This window comes from Patagioenas fasciata, chromosome 3 (genome assembly GCF_037038585.1).
Source record: "Patagioenas fasciata isolate bPatFas1 chromosome 3, bPatFas1.hap1, whole genome shotgun sequence".
Taxonomy (NCBI): Eukaryota; Metazoa; Chordata; class Aves; order Columbiformes; family Columbidae; genus Patagioenas; species Patagioenas fasciata.
The window spans coordinates 124,116,542-124,137,137 of NC_092522.1; the positions used below are offsets into that span (position 1 = coordinate 124,116,542).

General features: G+C 49.8%; 1 protein-coding gene across 2 annotated transcripts; it reads right to left on the reverse strand.

The window, feature by feature from the left end:
• Positions 1 to 4,060: 4,060 nt before the first annotated feature.
• Positions 4,061 to 18,771, reverse strand: LOC136099982 (serine/threonine-protein kinase 35-like). Of its 2 annotated transcripts, XR_011738568.1 has the most exons (6): positions 18,703 to 18,771; positions 15,161 to 15,787; positions 13,918 to 14,134; positions 11,737 to 11,989; positions 4,936 to 5,050; positions 4,061 to 4,352 (listed from the first exon to the last, which is right to left on the reverse strand). XR_011738568.1 is itself a non-coding variant. In XM_065834687.2 (5 exons), the coding sequence occupies exons 2-4, from the start codon at positions 15,704 to 15,706 to the stop codon at positions 11,754 to 11,756; spliced, it is 999 nt and encodes a 332-aa protein (XP_065690759.1). In that variant the 5' UTR covers positions 15,707 to 15,787; positions 18,703 to 18,771; the 3' UTR covers positions 8,339 to 9,034; positions 11,737 to 11,753. The 2 variants fall into 2 exon arrangements, 1 of the variants encoding a protein (XP_065690759.1); XM_065834687.2 differs by lacking the exons at positions 4,061 to 4,352; positions 4,936 to 5,050 and adding an exon at positions 8,339 to 9,034.
• Positions 18,772 to 20,596: the final 1,825 nt, after the last annotated feature.

The following is a 20,596-nucleotide window of genomic DNA, read 5'->3' on the forward strand; positions in this document are numbered from 1 at the left end:
CGAGCTTGGAGGATGCGATGAGCATTGTGCCCCCGTGTGAGTGAACACGCAGCCCAAATCAAGTCAAGAAGGAGGTGAAAACAATGATTCAACCACCTTTTCAGGCACAAAAAAACAATTACAAAGCTGTTGCTGGGAGCCATGGGATGTGACAAACCGATGGCTTTTGCTGAACCATCCCAGGCAGTGACTCCTACCAGAACTGGCTGCTGGAGAAGGACGTGCGACCACAGCCCAAGAGCAGCAGGAGATTGAAGAGCAGCCAGAAGATGCTTCCAAAAATGTGAGGTGTTCAAGCTTAAGATGGCCAAGATGAAGCATCACCATCCAAGGAGCTCAGCCATGAAACAAGAGGACAGCAACACCGAGATGAACATGGAAAAGCAGGGGGTGAGCAGCTCAACATTAATGATAACAAAGCATTAAGGGCAATTTTTACATCCAAGAGACCTTTCTGCTTTTGAAAGGAATGAATTTAGCAGAATAGGTGCTGCTCAGCTTGGGGGAAATAGAATATATTCCCAGATCTTTGCTTGGCACATCCTGCATCCAGCTCTAAGCCAGAGTTAGTGCCGTTGCTTCCCGAAACCCCAGCAGCTCAATCAATTATTAACAAAGTGAACTGGGGAAAAACAAACCAAAGAGAAACAGAAGAAATTAAAAAGGTAAGTAACTCAGAAATACCTAATGACACTGGGCAGCATCCCTGGTGAGGCCAAGTATCCAGGGTGGTGGGGATCTGATCTGCTCTCAAGCATCGATCCCCTTCTACCAGCTCAGAGTCTGTTTTGGTCCTTGGCGCAGCGGCAGGAGCTGCCTCCTGCCTCCAGGGCAATAAGCTGTCACGCCAGGGGCTCGGGGAGGCTGTGGTGAAGCTGTAAGAATAGGAGAAAATTGAATCAAGAGATGCAGAAGTCAGAGAGGAGCCTGATTTTAAAAAACACAGCAGTCACGATCCGGCCGCGCTCACCAGCTTTGTTTAATGAGGAGTCCGCGGTTCGGAATAACAAAGTCGAGGTAAAACGGCACCGCTCGGACCTTGGGTAAGCAGCACAGGATCTTTGGATTCAACTCGAGGCCTTTTCCAAATGGGAAAGAAGTGGTTTAGCATCGATTTATCGCCATCGCCGCCTGCTCCTCCTTTTGTCCCTTCCCTGTTGGCGCAGGGACTTTGCGCCCAAAGTTCCCTTCCCAAGGCCACCCGCACGGACTCAGAGACACTTTGGTGCTTCTAAACACTTGCAGCTTTATATTCCCCCCCCTCTCTTTTAGTTTGCTTATAATGGTGGGAAAAAGCCAAATGTGGTGGGTTTAACCTCGGTTTTTCATGTAAGCAAAAGGCTGAGACTTCCCTGTCACAACCTGCCAGCTGAAGTCATCCAGCACTTCTTCAGCAGTTGGTGCTGGTTTAAGGTAAAAAGCTTAAAAAATAAACCTCCTAAGTCAATGTGTACAAACTTCCTCTGTAGATGCCTCTTTTCATTGATGCTTCCTCCCAGAATCCGTCCAGTTTTAGTCTTTGTCCTAATCCAGCTGATACCACAATCAAAACTAAACAGAAGCTTTGGCCACATCCAGCAGCAATCATGTTAAGCACCCATTGATGGTTCTTGGGCGCTAGACCTATGTCCAAGCCTTATGTACACAGCATATAAGCCTTAGATAGACTGGACGCATCCCACAGCCCTTCCGGACCACTTCCCAGGCAGCCAGGGCTGAAACACAAGCTCAGGGACACATCTCCCCATGCAGGAGCATCCTCAGATCCTTCCCTCCTCCCCACCGCTGGGATTTCAACCTCCTGCACCATTGCGTGTGTATCGGGGTGCTCTTAAGAATTTATTTCCCGTTAGTAACGCTTCTTTAATTAAACCTCGATGCGAGAGGGTTGATGGCTTTTGGGTTTAACACCCCTGTGTGTACATCAGCACGTGGTGGCTGCCAAACATCCCTCTTGTCCGTGTTCTCAGGAAATCCAGCTGTTCCATGCCCCCAACATCCCTCTTGTCCGTGCTCTCGGGAAATCCAGCTGTTCCGCGCCCCCAACGTCCCTCTTGCTCATGTTCTCGGGAAATCCAGCTGTTTCGCGCCCCCAACGTCCCTCTTGCCCATGTTCTCAGGAAATCCAGCTGTGTCGTGCCCCCAACGTCCCTCTTGCCCATGTTCTCGGGAAATCCAGCTGTTTCGTTCTCCCAACGTCCCTCTTGCCCATGTTCTCAGGAAATCCAGCTGTTTCGCGCCCCCAACGTCCCTCTTGCCCATGTTCTCGGGAAATCCAGCTGTTTCGTGCCCCCAACGTCCCTCTTGCCCATGTTCTCGGGAAATCCAGCTGTTTCGTGCTCCAAACGTCCCTCTTGCCCGTGTTCTCGGGAAATCCAGCTGTTTCGTGCCCCCAACGTCCCTCTTGCTCATGTTCTCGGGAAATCCAGCTGTTTCGTGCCCCCCACATCCCTCTTGTCCGTGTTCTCAGGAAATCCAGCTGTTCCATGCCCCCAACGTCCCTCTTGTCAGTGTTCTCAGGAAATCCAGCTGTTTCGTGCCCCCAACGTCCCTCTTGCTCATGCTCTCGGGAAATCCAGCTGTTTCATGCCCCCAATGTCCCTCTTGCCCATGTTCTCGGGGAAATCCAGCTGTTTCGCGCCCCCAACATCCCTCTTGCCCATGTTCTCGGGAAATCCAGCTGTGTGGTGCCCCCAACGTCCCTCTTGCCCATGTTCTCGGGAAATCCAGCTGTTTTCATGCTCCCAACGTCCCTCTTGCCCATATTCTCGGGAAATCCAGCTGTTTTCATGCTCCCAACGTCCCTCTTGCCCATATTCTCGGGAAATCCAGCTGTTTTCATGCTCCCAACGTCCCTCTTGCCCCTGTTCTCGGGAAATCCAGCTGTTTCGTGCCCCAACATCCCTCTTGCCCACGTTCTCGGGAAATCCAGCTGTTTCGTGCCCCCACGTCCCTCTTGCCCATGTTCTCAGGAAATCCAGCTGTTTCGTGCTCCCAACATCCCCCTTGCCCATGTTCTCGGGAAATCCAGCTGTTTCGTGCCCCCAACGTCCCTTTTGCCCGTGTTCTCGGGAAATCCAGCTGTGTCGTGCCCCCAACGTCCTTTTTGCCCGTGTTCTTGGGAAATCCAGCTGTTTCGCGCCCCCAACGTCCCTCTTGCCCATGTTCTCGGGAAATCCAGCTGTTTCGTGCCCCCAACATCCCCCTTGCCCATGTTCTCGGGAAATCCAGCTGTGTCGTGCCCCCAGCGTCCCTCTTGCCCATGTTCTCGGGAAATCCAGCTGTGTCGTGCCCCCAACGTTCCTCTTGTCCATGTTCTCGGGAAATCCAGCTGTTTCGCGCCCCCAACGTTCCTCTTGTCCATGTTCTCGGGAAATCCAGCTGTTTCGCGCCCCCAACGTCCCTCTTGTCCATGTTCTCGGGAAATCCAGCTGTTCCATGCCCATACGTCCCTCTTGCCCATGTTCTCGGGAAATCCAGCTGTTTCGTGCTCCAGGCTGTTCTGCAAACAGGGAGCAAGCAGGAGGCTGTGCCGAGCAGGAGGTGTGAATCACGCCAGCAGACTGCACATTGTTGCCTTTTAAAACCAATTCAATCTAAATTCTCTAATCCTGCAGCTCTCCGAGAATAAAGGAACGCTAAGTAAGCTTAAAAGGGAGCAAACTGCTGCTTCCAGCTTCAAAAAGCCTCGGCAAAATCAATTAAGAGTGTACGAAGGATCTTGGAAGAACAACAGGGGCTGACAGATTGAGCCACACAAGCTCGGTACCTTTTCCAATCCTTTCTCTCTCCGATGTTCCTGCGCGAGCAGCCGTGCCACGTAGGAGTCTTTACGTTTTGCCTGCGAGACAACCTGGATCACGCTTTGCAAACAGAATGCAAATCCGACCATTAAATGCAGCAGCTGGTTAACGGAACAAAGGAGCAACACATTCTAAGTTTAGGATGAGAGGGGAGGAAGAAGGAATGTGAACCAAACACTCCAGTGCTGGAGGTTTTCATTAGGAAATAGTCTGTAGCTGTCTCCAATGGATTAAGGTGCAGTTTTCCCCATTTTCCCTTGTTTTGCAGAAATATTTCTCCAGGTTCAGCCAGGCCAGTTCATTTCTGCACCCACACAGGTCAATAACTTCATTCTTACCTCTCCAGCCACGGAGAAATTGAATTCAATTCTTCCTCGGACCCCTTTGCAAAGGGAACGTTTCCAGGTGATGGATCCAGATGCGATGCCACAGCCCGGAGCTTTAGCTGAACCCAACCTCCCGTCTCTCCTCCTTCCTGAGCCGTGAGAACAGGTTGGAAAACTGGCTTTCCTTGATAAATCTGCTTGTTTAGCTCTTCCTGAGCCCCTGCTGAGAGGAGACGCAATCACAGAATCATTTGGGTTGGAAAAGACCCTCAGAATCATCAAGTCCAACCGTTCCCCCACCCCGGCACTGACCTCCGTTAGTCGTTGTGATTAACAGACCTGGGAATCTAGTTAGTTCCAAAAAACCCCTCAAAAATGCCTCCCAGCAGCTGTAATGCTACGGGGATGTATTTAACAGACACAGGAAAAAAACAGACCTTCTGCTGTCTGGTAGATGTGCTGGGTTCACGATTAACGGAGGGTTCTGCTAACGAATGATTTGGAGGCAAAGCTTAATTTTAGAGAAAAATAGAAGAGTATTGACTGAGTTGATCCTGAATGGGGATGGCAGCGGGTATTTAATTCCTCCCCGGGTGAATTCAGCCTTCAGCTATCTTGCGTCTCCATGACCGATGTTATTTGTCCCATTGAAAACAAATCAACTATTCTGGAGCAGCCTTAATCCAAAGCAATCAATTAAAGTGCCCGGCTCGATGGACAACGCCAGCATTTAGAGGTTGTCCTAAAAAACACGGCGATGCGCGCGAGGCTCATAGCAGGGAAAAGAACCTTCACTATCTGCTCACCTGAGATACAAAGCGGAATCGCTGACCCACGTTCCTTGCCATTCTTCTTTGTTTCAGAAGAAATTATATTGCATATAAAGGTAGCAGCACATCCTTAGTGACCGCTGCGTGTGCTCTGAAAAATGAATTAAATACAAATAAAAATCAAGAGATCGAAGCTCTCCAATCAGGCACTGGGCCGTCACCTCACAACGCGCTCGACAGCACCGGTTTCTTCCCAAAACGCGAAGTCAGAAGCGGTTATCGCTGGCAAAACTCTTCCTCCGCTCACCCAAGCAGCGGTGGTCACCAAGACCCAGGTACTTCACCGGGAGAAGAACGATGGGCAGCAATATTGAGGGTTTAGTGCTTTGCAGAGCAACACTGCTGGCTGTCCTGGGAGCTGCAAGAAAAATCATCCACAAAGAGGGCACCATGGAGAAAACGGCTCCAGCAGCACCCAAACAACCCCCAGAGCCAAAGGTTTGCCCTAAACCCCCGGTCAGTAACAACTCACGGATTTATTTACCACAAACGCACCTGATTCCAGCGCTCTGACACCAGGGACTTCAGCAACTGGCCATGTGCATCCCCTGGGCGCCCCCTTCATTCTCACAGCCCATTCAATTTTTCTCCACAAAATACATGATTTAACAAATTTCCCATCACAGAATCACAGGATCCCAGAGTGTCAGGGACTGGAAGGGACCTGGAAAGCTCATCCAGTGCAATCCCCCCATGGAGCAGGAACACCCAGCTGAGGTTCCACAGGAAGGGGTCCAGGCGGGTTTGAATGTCTGCAGAGAAGGAGACTCCACAACCTCCCTGGGCAGCCTGGGCCAGGCTCTGACACCCTCACCCCCAACAAGTTGCTTCTCCTCTTTCAGTGGAACCTCCTGTGTTCCAGTTTGCACCCATTGCCCCTTGTCCTGTCACTGGTTGTCACCCAGAAGAGCCTGGCTCCATCCTCCTGACACTGCCCCTTTCCATATTGATCCCCAGGAATGAGTCCCCCCTCAGTCTCCTCTTCTCCAGCTCCAGAGCCCCAGCTCCCTCAGCCTTTCCTCACACGGGAGATGCTCCACTCCCTTCAGCATCTTGGTGGCTGCGCTGGACTCTCTGCAGCAGTTCCCTGTCCTTCTGGAACTGAGGGGCCACAACTGGACACAAGATTCCAGGTGTGGTCTCCCCAGGGCAGAGCAGAGGGGCAGGAGAACCTCTCTGACCTACTGACCACCCCCTTCTAACCCACCCCAGGTCCCATTGGCCTTCCTGGCCACAAGGGCCCAGTGCTGGCTCCTGCTCACCCTGCTGTCCCCAGGACCCCCAGGTCCCTTTCCCCTACACTGCTCTCTAATAGCTCATTCCCCAACTTACACTGGAACCTGGGGTTGTTCCTGCCCACATTCAAGACTCTACACTTGCCCTTGTTCTATTTCATTACATTTTTCCCGCCCAACTCTCCAGCCTGTCCAGGTCTCTGGATGGCAGCACAGCTTCCAGTGTCACCACTCCTCCCAGCTTGGTGTCACCAGCAAACTTGCTGACAGTCACTCTGTTCCCTCATCCAAGTCATTGATGAATATATTGAATAATACCGGCCCCAGCACTGACCCATCCCCAAATTGTAGGTCTTTTACAAACTTCTCTGTATTTTTCTTTTTTAAATCTCTTATTATTAACGAGCCACGTGCAGCTTTTGAAACAGAACACCACAGATTCATGCACTCTTCCATTTTATTCCGTTCCTTTCCCAGCTGTAGACGTTACATTCACCCTTTAGATCACTTTTTGAATATAAAGCTCATTTGCAGAGAGCTACACGCTGCAGCTCCAGGATTCTCCCCCCACACCCACCCCTTTCCTTAAGAAACAGTCACTTAAATTAGAGGCTGTCATTGCACGGGTTCATTTTCCAATTCACCAGGTATTAGACTTACTAAACGCAAAAGAAAAAAGCAGCGTCGCGTGTGATTCTAAAGCGATGCTCAGTATCATGACGCTCTTCCATGCGTTAGGAAATACACAGTGTTTTATAAATGTATAAATTACAGAGTTTCCAGTGATTAAAGCGTACGTACGGACTAGCTAAAAATATCTAGTGGCTGGGAGGATACTCACCTAGCATGGCAAGGCAAGGAAGGCCATGGCAAGGCAAGGAAGGCCATGGCAAGGCAAGGAAGGCCATGGCAAGGCAAGGAAGGCCATGGCAAGGCAAGGAAGGCCATGGCAAGGCAAGGAAGGCCATGGCAAGGCAAGGAAGGCCATGGCAAGGTGTTCTTGTGCCCCCTGGTTTTGTGAGGCTACCCAAATCTATCTGTATTGCAAAAAAACAGACCTGATCGCGACTAAAACCAGCCCTGGAAGAAAACCAGCGTGCTCTGAGGTGGCAGAAATGAGGTGCAGTGACTACAGGATTAAAAAGAAAAGGGTGGAGGAACATGAGTTTAAAAGAGCAGCTCTGCAAAGAGGGATTAGAAGTGAAAGCTGCGGAAAGGAAAGCTCAGCAGCCAGTCCCGATTGCCACAGAACTCCCAGGTTAGGTAAGAAATCCAAGAGCGAGGATTGGGTAAACCAGGCTGTACTGCAGGTGTTAAGCTGAGACTAAAGTCAGATCTGTCTCCTTTAGATCCAGACCCCCTTTTTCAGCCTGTTTGCCTGCACAGAGGTGTCAAGAGCTGAATGAGCTTCAAAGCAACCATGCACACAATCCATGACACGCCAGATTGTCGGTTCTTTACATTCAATTTTGAGGTTTAACCTACTGATTTAAATCAACTTATTCTTTCCACAACAGCTCTTTTCAGGCACTGCTCACAGCGGGCAGCCCGTTCGTTACCTGCTACAGGGACGGAGGTCAATTAGTGCTCGTTTGTGTAGGGTAACTACAGGCTGTGTCCTATAGAACATCATGGGAGGCTGGTGAAGCTTCTGGATCAAGTCACAGCAAGAAGATCCTCACCATGAATTAACTTTACAACACAATATTTATAAGAGAGCCTTCAGCATCGCAGCCAAAATCTCAGTAGAGCAGGGGGAAGAAATAAATAAGCTGTTTTTAATAGAAACAGACATATTTCTGCCCTCCGCGTGGCACAGGTGGTTCGCCCCGTTATCTCTATTTTTGGCATTTATTCCTCTCCTACAAAAGGAATCTGTCCCCGAAGGACGTTACTTCACCTCCACGCCACAGAAGAGCGGAGGAGGAACCTTCCCCGGTTGCTCCAAGATCAGCAGCAGTTTACCGAGACTCCCAAACAGGGTGCAAATCAGGCTCCCCATTTACCTGCCAAGACTCCAGTTCAGCCCTTTTCACCCCCCTCGGAAGAACAGCTGGCGCGAGCCGCTAACACAGCAGGAAGCACGATTCCTCCAACTACTTTAAGTGTTAGTGACGCATACGTTCTAATCAAGAGTTGGCATCTTTAACGTTCTTTGTATTTATTTTAAGAAAGCGTTTTAGTCAATCTAAGCAAGAATATTCAAAAAGCCACTGCGAAGAAAATCCGTCGGTTTGCGTTTCGGCTCGAACTTCGCAGAATAGACACTGAGCGCTTTGCCAGCTCATTCAGACATCACTCAGTTACGTGGCCAAGAAACATGAAGAATTACACCCAAAAACAAAGCTCAAATTAAACCTCCCGAAGATTTCTGCGCCAAGGACAAGCGACGTGGTTTTATCAGCGAAAAGCCAGGGCTGGGAAGGGAGTCAACACAAAATAAGGCAGAGAAACCCATCTCTCAATGGTTTTGGCGTGTTGTTTTGCCATCCTTCGAAAGGGCAGTCATGGGATGTCAAGGGAAGGGTGTACAAGGGTTGTTTTAAAAAGAACAGGTGCAGAAATTCCTCTAAAAGTACGAGCAGACCACTACGGTCACCTCAGCCGAGTTTCCACCCGCACTGCTCGCCAAGTAAAAGAACGCGAATGTAAAAACACCGAAGGTTTGCATAAAAAATAAGGCTTTCTGTAGTTCTCCTCTTAAAATTACTGTACAAATAAATAAAACTGTTGTCCATTTAAATATAACCATTGGGGAAAATTGGCTTTTGGCAATGGTCTTCAGATGGGCCCGCTCGGAGTTGGTCAACATCCCCGAGGCCTCCAAACCGCAGCGAGACCTGCAAAGGAAACATGGTAAAGTTGCAAAATAAACCACTTTTGACTGAGAACACTGGCCCGCAAAGGTCCCCAAACCCACCGCTCTGCCTCGGGGGTCTCAACTGCCCACGTGCACTTTGGGAAGAGCACAGGGCAGGTACACAAGCAGCCTTTCCTTGGTAAAAACCAAGTTCTGAGCAATGTTTAACTCCAGGATGGCCTGAATCACAGGTTATACCCACAGCCTTGGAAGAAAACTCATTTTGGTGTTTTTCACACTGTTCTGAGGAGATGTAGCATTTGGCTGCCCTACATTGCAGAGTTCATTGCCCCGTGATCACAAAGTATTACGGAAAAAACACCAAAAAACAAAACACCTGCTTGATTTGAACTTGGCCATTGCAGAACTCCTGAAGCACCAAGATTTAGGGTTGCGAGAAACCCTTTCCAGCTTCTGTCCTGCTCCTGATTTTCATTAGGAAAGTCTGATACAAAACCCCATCTGTTTTCTGGACCACGAGCTGGTGGTTCAGACAAGCCCAGTTTGGAAAGGCGAGCTGGTGTTCATTTTAGGCCGGACTAACACAGCGTGAGGCTCACAGCCGGTGGCACCGAATGCTGTGCCACGAGTTGTTGTTGCTGCATCAACTCCCATTACACGCCAAAAACAACCAGGAGATATCCAGCCAGCTTCCTACTGAACGAGCAAACCAAATACATTCAGACAGAAGGGGTTCTGAGGGATACATCCTGGTGGTTTCATCCTGTACCGACGCCGCAAATCTATTTATAATCATGGTTTCATCGTGAAAAAGGAAAAAACACAGCGGTAAGCCTGATGTTGTGCTGCTAGAGCCTTTTTTCCGTCTTTATCCTTGCAAACTCCTCTCTGGCAGCGAAGCACTTCAGGGCTGGGCTGCCAACTAGTGGCACTGTCGCTATTTCAGAAGCGCCAGCCCCCAGAAGCGCAGATCCCGCCAAGCTAATCGAGTCCTTCTCGGCGATAAAACCGATTGGTGGCGATAAAAAGCAGCGTTGGTCTTGTCCACTGAGATCTCAGCGAAGCATAAATGTGTTAGACAAGAGAAGAGTCGGATTAGTAAAAAGGAAGATGTAAAGCGGTTAACCCAGCCCAAGGGAAAAGCGAACGGGATAACTTGGAAATGAAGAGGTTAGAGTCGAGTTTTATCAAGATTGGCGCTGGCAATGGACTTGTTTAATTAATCCTTGCACTGACAGCCTTGGCACAATTAGAAGTGGGCCGACAACACGAGGTATTGCGGTTACAAGAAAGACGAGGAAGTGATCAGGGTTATTCACCGTTTCTTCTGACAGGAGATGAAACTCAGCAACAAAACATCAGGTCACGCACCCGTGAACAGAAGTTTCTGCTGTAACCCAGAATGTTATCGATCTGAAGCAACTCGAGTCAAAAAGGGCTTTAGGATACAAAGAAATTATGAGAGGATTAAGTGATATAGATATGAAAGGAGAGAGATGTGATCCTGGAACACATCAGGAGGAATATTTCCAGACTAGAGAATAAATTCTTGTGCTTTACAAGGACTTGAAGAGACTTGTCTAGAGTAAGAAATCATTTGTATGTGGAGGAGATGGAGGAGCCAACCTACCAACCTCAGACAGGAAGAAACGCTGCTAAGGTTACAATTGTTCTCTAGAAAATAGTTCAGAATGAGCAAACAACCAGCAAGGAGAAAAACATTTTAAGCTAAAGGACAAATCTGTCACAAGATCAAGAGCATTAAACTGCTCAGAAATGCATTTGTGTTGCAAAGGATAACGTCCTTAGCTATAAGGACAGCCAGATGCTCAGTGATAGCATCAGACGCAAAACCCTTTATGTATTTATGATGCATTTACCAAATAAATTGTAGAATATGATGCCTGTGATAGCAGAAAACATGACTTGAAAATCCTGGAAACTCCCTTCTGTATTTTCACCGCTCTGCTGGAAAACACAGAATCTGACAAACCACTTCAAGTTTTACATTGGATGTTCAAACTTCCACTGAGGCGGAAACTAAAGAGGCCATTAAGAACTCTTAAAGATTAGGATCAGCGATGTTTTATTTTTCAAAGTGGGCACATAAAGCCAAGATTCTCACTGCAGGACTCAGCCAGACCACCAGACCTCCAGTCCAGCCTTTTCCAAGGCCTTTAAACACTTCAGGACAGGATGCTGCTGTCACCTGGTGCACCCCGCTCTGATAAGCTCTGAGCATTAACAGCGCTTTCATTAAAGAAAAATAAACCTGGTTTTAATCTGACAGTTACTATCATACCCAAATCCCATATCTAAGATGCACACCTACAAATATATAGTGGCCTTGCCCACTTTGGCTTTTGTTTAGTTAGAAAATACATTGGAAAAGCAGCAAACAAGCATGGGAGTGACAGCAGAAACCTGTCGCTGCTTGTGGAAATAGGCGAGGTTTAGGGTAAAGGACAGGCTGGCCTAAATCCAGACAGCAAAGCCAATTCCCCGAGCAAACACCCCTGAGGAGACAAAAAGTCTCTTTGTCAGAGGCACTCCCCCCAAATTCCTTTTCCCAAAGGTTGGTTTTGATTTCTAGTTTGACGGAGTCATTCTGTGGCTGAATTTTCAAAACTAACACAGGTCACATTTGATTTAAAAGGTCGAGGATAGGAAACCCCCTTTAAGCTCAGCCTAAATAGGGAGTAGCCCGACAGAGGCACCAACCTGAACGTCCTTCGCCTCTACGAGGCCGAGCGCTGGCGTTTTTTGCCGTAGGAGATTTGCCTGATTCGGACTTCGAGCTGGAAGGCATCCAACCTTTCTTTGGGGTTAAAAGCCAACATATCGCGCAGGAGCTTGCAGAGATCATCCGGCATGGCCTTCTTGCTCTTCAGGGGAATCTGTAGTTTCAGGTTGGGATTCTCCAGCAACGCTTCTCCGAGGGGAATAAGCTCCTTGCCTTGGCAGATATAAGTTCCTGAAGACAGATTAGGAGGAATCGGGTTATACAGGTAAAGGCTACAAAAATTACTGTCATGTCCAAAAATCCCAAAACCAAAACATCTGAAAGATTACTGGAAAAAATCACTCATTAAGAAGCAACCCCCATGTCAAATATTGTGAGAAGCTGTTATCAGAAAAGGCTGCCAAAATCCAATTTCACCCTATTCAGAAGCTCTAAAAGAGGGACGGAGACTCCGGTTGGCTGAGGTGACTTGAAAGAGTTAAACGCAAAACTTATTTGCTCGGTTAGTCAAACAACTTTCAATTAAAATGACAGCACGTGCCATTTACCCTTAGCCAACTTCTCCCCAGCAAGATTAAGGAAGGGAAATGTAAATTTGCTGCCGGTAATCTAAATAATTTCACCGGTTGTTGAAAATGATTAACCGGCTTCCAAAACAGACAGTAAAACCGGCTTTGCTCACTCAAGCTGTTCTGCCCCTGCGTCCAGCAAAGAATAAATGTTGCAAAGGCAGCGACCTGTCTGTGTACAGAAAAGGTTGCTTGCAAACTCCTTATCTCCACTTGGCGGGCAGCTGCTTTAATGAAATCTGTTCATGCTTTGGCCTCAGCTGCAGCCATTTGCTTGTTTTCCTAGGCAGGAACTAAACCATTTATCAATGTTCGGCATTTTTAAAAAGAAATAAATAATAGAATTAGAACCGAGCCTACTTGAAGGTGGAAAAAATAAAAATAAAGGGGTAGCACAATAGCTTAAGTTCCTCTGTAGAAATTCCTTTTAAGAATTTAAATATTTAAAAGACAGACAGACAGGTAAACTATGATCTCAGAGCCTGGGTAGATGTCTTCAATTGTTATGCTAATGTGCACCACTGGCATTCTCTCCTCTGGAGATGGATTTTCCACAGCAATGTACTCTTCTGAAATCACTCAGTACAGAATATTTCAAGTGTGCGTGTATGTGGGGGATTTGGAGTAAGGAGGAGGCCACCAGAGGAGTCATCCCAGCGAGATCTTGCATCCCTAAACGTGAGGAAACTCAGCCAGATGGCAGCGAAGCTGATCTAAATATCCTTCCCCGGTTTATTATTTGGCTCCTTGGAACATCCTTTCAGTGCTCTGAGTGATCCCGTCCCTCGGTTAAGCCAAACCCACAAGCCCAATTCCAGAAACCTTTTGGTTTTAAGAGCATTAAAACCATTTTTAAGAGCATTTCTGAGCAAATGGGAGTATATGGACACTAAATCCTCTGCGAAGAGCAGAGCTGTAAGACAGACCTCTCACCAACAGCTACAAGTTTTTACTCTTACAATTCATTAGTGACAATAAAGGCCAAATCCACTTTTGAAGAGCATTTCTTAGATTAAAGGAAGCCTGAAAGCAGAGAAGCCAGAACCATAGATTAGTTTTTGTTGGAAAAGACCTTTAAAATCGAGTCCAACTGTTAAGCTCACACTGCCAAGTCCAGCACTAACCCATGTCCCTGAGAACCTCATCTCCGTGTCTGTTCAACCCCTCCAGGGATGGTGACTCCACCACTGCCATGGGCAGTCTGAGATATTTTCCCTTAACCTTTAAATCCCACAGAGTATTTCTGGCAGAGGGAATAATCTCCTACACAACATGATTTTTCAACACAAAAAAGCATTCCCTCTGCCTTAGTGATATTGCTTCAAGACCTGGAAATCCAACATGAGAAGCAACCAAATCAGGAGCAATATGTGCTGAAGAAAAAGAGATTTCCTTACCGTTCTCTTAAAAACAAAAACCCAAAACACCCCCCAAAAAACCCACAATTTTGGGTTTCTTTGGTTTGCAAATTGCTTGGAAAAAGCCACATCTAAAGCATTCGTAACTACACCTGGGAGAAACACCTCTCAGAGGATCCCTACGGATCCAGAGCATCCCCTGACAACAGGACAGCGCTGATCTGACCCTCACCGAGCAATTCCTTCTCAGTATCCCCGTCTCGGAAGGTGATCCTCTCCACCATAGCCCAGAAAATGATCCCAAGGGCAAATACGTCCGCCTTGGCCGTGTAGTGACCTTCCCAGACTTCTGGAGCCATGTAGAAGTTGGAGCCGCACGCGGAGGAGAAGCGATGCTGGTTCACGTTCCCTTTCCCCTGACACACCTTGCTCAGGCCAAAATCTGCGACCTGCAACCCGTCAAAAGAGAAACAGAATCAGTTATACACAAACAGCGTGTTTACGAACAGCAGCTCAGTGAATTTCTCTCCGAAATGCCCCACGACGTGGCACCGACGCTTGTCAGGTGGCAACCCTGGTGAAATGATAAGCTGATTACTTCCTTTGAGCTGCCCCTTCCCAAAATTCCTGTTGTTTGTTCCCCTTCCCAAGGTGGGCGAAACGGTTATCTGAGTGTTATCTTTCAGTGCAGCTCACTCTGATTACATCTAATCAGGCATAAACATACATTGAACAGCATCTACGGTAGAATTAGCTCTTACTGTTCTGCAGTGAGTGCACTGAATCTCTTGCATTACCGTTATTATCTACAGTGATTAAGACGACATTGATTTAAGCGTCCCTTGACGGTTCTACAGTTCGAACTACAAATACCATTATTGATCTGAATGGTCAAGAAATGAATTATCTACCGAACTGTTATTTTATGTCTGACTATGGGAACTCTCAGGACCGAAAGTTCGGGAGTGAGCTGGCTCCCAGTGTTTCCAGCTCACTGAAAAGCAGCTGCACGGACTTTCAGGTTGGTGCTACAAGAAATGCAGTGAAACATCTTCATCTCCACCAGGGCATCAACCCACACACAGCACGAAGACATTCCCCACCTCCTCTGAACATCAATATGTGCTTGAGGCAGCAATATTGGAAGCGCTGGCTGCTGTAACGGGACAGTGTGTTCTTAAAGTTTAAGGGCACAGAAAATATTGCTTCATTTTTCGACTGATTGTCATATCTCTGATTATCTAGGGTGCAGAGATTCAATGGCCCTGAACTGCTCCTCTCAACGGAGATCAGAAACACCACCATGACCTCGATTTCCTCCCAAGACTCAAAAAATTAAAACTCACAACTGATATCAGATGTTCCAAGTACATTAATTACAACTATCACTTGACTTGCCAAAAGCCTGTCACGAAGCATGCAACGCATAAGCGTGTAGGTCACACATTTGTTACAGCGAGGTTTTATTCCCTTACCTTCACGATGGGACTTCCACATCTGTGAGAAATCAATATATTGTCGGCTTTGAGGTCCCTGTGCACGATGTGGTTTCTGTGCAGGAACGCCACGGCGCTGCTGAGCTGCCGCATGAAGCTGTTGTTCAGCTGCGCGTCGGGGCCGCGGGACAACAGGTACTCGTTCATGTTGCCCCCGTCGCAAAACTCCATGACAAACCACAGAAAGCAAGCAGATTTGGGATCCATGCACCTCCGCCCTTTCAGGCAGGTCTCAATTAGCAGCAAATGGCTGTCTGATTTCCTGTAACGATGACTAATTGGCTGAAAGGCTTGCCCATCCTGCAGGATACACTCCTCCAACTGGATCACGTTCTCGTGTTGCCTCTGGATGCTCTGCAGGGCCCAGAACTCTTGCAGAGCCAGTTCGACGTTTTCGGGCACATTGCAACGCATCCTTTTCACAGCGACTTTGCTCCTCGTTTGGTTAACGATGGCCTCGTAAACCACGCCGTAGCTCCCCCGGCCCACTTCTCGCAAGATGCTGTACTTGGCTTCCGCAGCCATCCCTCGTTTCAGCCCAGCGAAGGGCAAATCAGAGGAAAATACTTGAACTCATGGCAACCGGTCATCACCTGCAGTAAAACCCTGGAAGAGAAAGGGGTTAAAAGCTTAAAACTCTCCCAAACCAAGCAGTTTACCAACTATCAACCGCAAATACTTCCAACCGGTAACGATTTTATTGGCATATGTATCAGGATATGATGCAGCTCCACGAGGACAGAAAACTAAACTGGCTTTTTAAAATAAAACCTATATCCATGGTAACTTCAAGACATTATCAAATAGAATCCTGACTGCGCAGCGGGACGCAACCACCTGGGAAGTGACATTGATTTGTCCACAGCAGACGAAGTTCAGTGAGAAAGAAAAAAGGTTTTATAGACACGTTTCCTGAGCAGGGCATGAAAGGGAAGACAAGACCTCCTGGGTAACGGCTGTTTCCAGAACTGACTTTTAAAGAAATTAAGTTCACCAAAAGTGCCAGTTTGGCACTAGATCTTTCGCCCTCACTTTCCCCGCCTCGTTAACGTACTTCCCCATTGATGGTTATGTCGTGTTCTTGCATTTCCACCACCGATTTTCTACCAGTTCGTGCCCTGATACTCACCCCCTTTCTCCAGTTCACCCCTTCACAAGCCCCACACTGCCTTTCGCCCCCACCTCAAGCTCCCTGCCCCATTCCCACATTACCTACCCCAGGTGATTCTTCACTCTCTGGCACAGACTCTCTGAGATCCTCATGGTCCCACCTTGCAGTCCTAGCCCCTGATAATCCTGCTCCCACTTTAGCCCCTCATCTCTCTTCTCCCTGCCCCAGTGCTCTTCAACACCAGCCCAAGTTACATCTTTAACACATTAATTCTCCTCTCCAACTCAAATTTTCTCAGCTTTCATGCCCCACATGTTCCTTTCCCAAGCCCCACAACCTTTCCCCCTACCCCACATGTTCCCCTAAATTCTCTTCCCTTTCCATACCTTCCATCCAGCTCCCTCAAACTAACCCCCTCCTCCCCACACAATTTTCCTTCTCACTCCCCCCCAGCTGTGCTCCTTTCCCAAATCTTTCATCTTTTCACCCAGCCCTCCCAACCCCCTCCCACCCTATTCCCTGCTCTCCAGCCTGCAGCCCCCACCACAGACCCAACCTCAACATTTCCCCAAACCCACCCCCCACCAAACCCCAATGTAAGGAAGATCCCCAGCAGGGAAAAGGACCGAGAGACATCCGACTATGAATCCTTAATGTAAAACACAGTCTCCTCCTGGAATATAAACTGATACCTGTATTTACAAGTTAATTTAGGGGGAAGGGTAGCCAAAGTGCCAGGAATCCGTATCTTAAATATATTGATAAGGGGAAGGGTATTGTATGCATTGGGGTAGTCTGTAAACCCTGAAGTACCCAGCCAATGGGGAACAGGGGAGGGAAACTGCAGCCAGGATTTTGGGGGCTTTTTGCCCTATTATGTGTGCCTACCTTTAGGTAGAACACAGGACATTGTAATATCATTATTAAAAGAATTGCTTTGCTAAGAGATCCTGCTTGAGCCTATTATATTTGCAAAATAATTGTTTCCTAGACCAACCTTCCCCCAAACCCACCCCCACCAAACCCCAACCTTCCCCCACACCCACCCCCATCAAACCCCAACCTTCCCCCACACCCACCCCCCCACCAAACCCCAACCTTCCCCCACACCCACCCCCCCACCAAACCCCAACCTTCGCCCACACCCACCCCCCCACCAAACCCCAACCTTCGCCCACACCCACCCCCCCACCAAACCCCAACCTTCGCCCACACCCACCCCCCACCAAACCCCAACCTTCGCCCACACCCACCCCCCCACCAAACCCCAACCTTCGCCCACACCCACCCCCCCACCAAACCCCAACCTTCGCCCACACCCGCCCCCCACCAAACCCCAACCTTCTCCCCACATCCACCCCCCACCAAACCCCAACCTTCTCCCCACATCCACCCCCCACCAAACCCCAACCTTCTCCCCACACCCACCCCCCACCAAACCCCAACCTTCCCCCCACACCCACCCCCCACCAAACCTCAGCCTTCGCCCACATCCACCCCCCACCAAACCCCAACCTTCCCCCACACCCACCCCCCACCAAACCCCAACCTTCCCCCACATCCACCCCCCCACCAAACCCCAACCTTCCCCCCACACCCACCCCCCACCAAACCCCAACCTTCCCCCCACACCCACCCCCCACCAAACCCCAACCTTCCCCCCAAACCCACCCCGCACCAAACCCCAACCTTCCCCCCAAACCCACCCCCCACCAAACCCCAACCTTCCCCCCAAACCCACCCCCCACCAAACCCCAACCTCCCCCCAAACCCCAACCTCCCCCCAAACCCCAACCTCCCCCCAAACCCACCCCCCACCAAACCCCAACCTCCTCCCAAACCCACCCCACCCACAGCCCAGTCCCAGCCCCCATCTGCATGTGCACAAGCCCAGTCCCCTTCCCCACCGCAGCTTCCCCCTTAATCACCTCCACTGCCCACCCACCTCACCTCAGCCCCCTTCCCCACCTCCCCCATACCCTCAGGCGCAGCGCTTCCCCCCCTCTCGCCTACAACCGCCTTACTCACCTCAGGCCCCTTGCCCACCCCCTTCCTTGTCCCTATCTCCTTCCCCACCCCCACCTTGTCCCTGTCCCCTTCCCCACCTCCCCTATGCCCTCAGGCCCAGCTCTTCCCAGCATCTCAACTAAAACCTCTTGGCCACCTCAACCCCCTTTCCCCACCTCTCTCAGCCCCAGCTCCTTCTCCACCTCAGGCCTCCCTTCCACCATCCCCTCAGGCCCAGCTTTGCCCCGCTTCTTCCCTAAGACCCTTTCCCTTCTCCGCCCCTCACCCCGTCAGGCCAGGCTCTTCCCAGCACCTGGCCTAAGACCCCTGCCCCACCTCAGGCCCCTGCCCCTACCCTTTCCCCGGCAGCCCCTCGGGCCCACATTCGTTCCCGCTTCCTTACCCGGTCCGGCTCCCCTCTCTCCACAGCCGCCCGCTCGCGTCCGCCGCCGCAATTCCCGCCACTACCGGCCACCCCGCCCACTAGCGGCAGCCGGCCAACCAGAAAGAAGGAGGTGCGGTCAAACCAATGATAAATCAGATAAGGGGTGGGAGGGGCCGTCTCCGGGCCAATCGGCGAACGCTTTGCCTTCCCCAGCTCAAGCGGCCCGGGAGGGGAAGCTCTGTGCCTGTATGGTGGTGGCGGGGAGGGGGAACTACAAGTCCTAGCAGCCTTTGCGGCGGACGACGGGTGCCCGCTAAGGACAAACTTCCGCAAAACGCCACGTGTGCTGGAGCTGTGGGTCATGGCGGGGGGGCGACAGCAAATGCTATGTCTTCCCCATCCGTCTGTCTGTCCGTCCCCTTGTCCCGGCGGTGCTTAGTGAGGCAATTGTGCAACACAGGGAAACGCAGCCACTCCTCTACTCTGGCCTTTGACCTCTGGTTTGGCCCAATTATTTAAAATAATGAAATAAATACATTTTTTAAAAACTTTTGGCAGGTGCTCAGAGGGTGCTCAGCCCACCTGGGTCCTGCTTCCCCTGCATCAGGGTCCTGGTGCAGCCCCCCCAAGACACCGTGGCATCAAACACCCTGAAAAGAGAACCACCCCAGAGCATCATTTTTGGGGGGTTCACCCCAAACTGTTGGTCACCCCTTGTTCTCAGCCTTGGCTTTGTGTTCAGACCATGCCAAGGAGGAGGAGGAGGATGGAGTTTCACCATGGGCAGGGTGATTTCCAGCTCCTTTCTCTTAATTTGCAGCGTTTTTGAGCAGTGTAAAAGTGCCTTTTCAATCCAGTTCCATATTTCCCCCCCGAGCTGCATTCAGGATTAAAAACTGGGTGTGCACAAGCCAGACAATTTCCCCACCACACCTGTAGAAATTAGTGCAACAAAACAGCTTATAATGACCCGATTCCACCAGAAAATCGAGCCATTTGCTGATATTTTACTTTACAGAGAGCGACTGGATCTGGTTGCACGGCTGGGGAGGCAAATTCCTTGGTGAGGGGAGTTTCAGACCATCCTGTGTTTTGTTCCCATTCCTGTTAAACTCCCCCTGGCCATGTTTCCAAACTAAAATACAACTTTACAAGGTGTCTTTGGCACCTGTAGTTGAGCTGCTGGAGATATCCATGCCCTAAATAAGATTTTTGGGCTGATGGGGCTGGGAAAAGGGACCCGCAAGAGGCAACTGGGACCATCCCCATCCCAGCAATAGGGGCTGTTGTAGTGCCTTGGTGAGAAAACATTTGGAACATCCATCCTGGTTGCGTTTGCATTAGGAATTGCAACCGAATAATACCCCAGGGTGCTCCCAAATGTCACTCTGGGATGTCCTGGTGATGGGGACCTGGGATGGCAGCTGGGTACCAACCCTGGGGATGGAGCATCCTGGTCCCTCAGTGTTAATCAGCAAACCCAGGGAGGTTTCCCCCCGGGGCCAAACTCTGCGTGGGTATCACCCCTCCTCGAAATTGGTTTTAATAACAGCTGGAGCTGCCGAGATGAAATAAAACCACAGAAATACTTCCTCACGTCTTAAAAACAAGGAGCCAGACCCAGGGATGCGCTGTCACCCCCCTCCAGGGGGGCACATCAGCCCCAAATCCTGGCTCTGTGTGGAGTTGCTCCAGGGAGGATGCGCCTGCTGGGATGTCGGGTCCCACCCCGCTGCCTTCCCAGCCGTGTCCCGCTGGCGGGAAGGGTTTTAATTGCCTTTCTCTGGGTTTTTATTCCCTTATTACCATTGCAGCATCCTTCAGCAACTGCGATGTCCCGCAGCAAGGAGCCCATGGCTCATCCCTCCTCCTCTCCCCTTCCAGCCGCCCATCTGCTCGCCGCGTTTCTGTG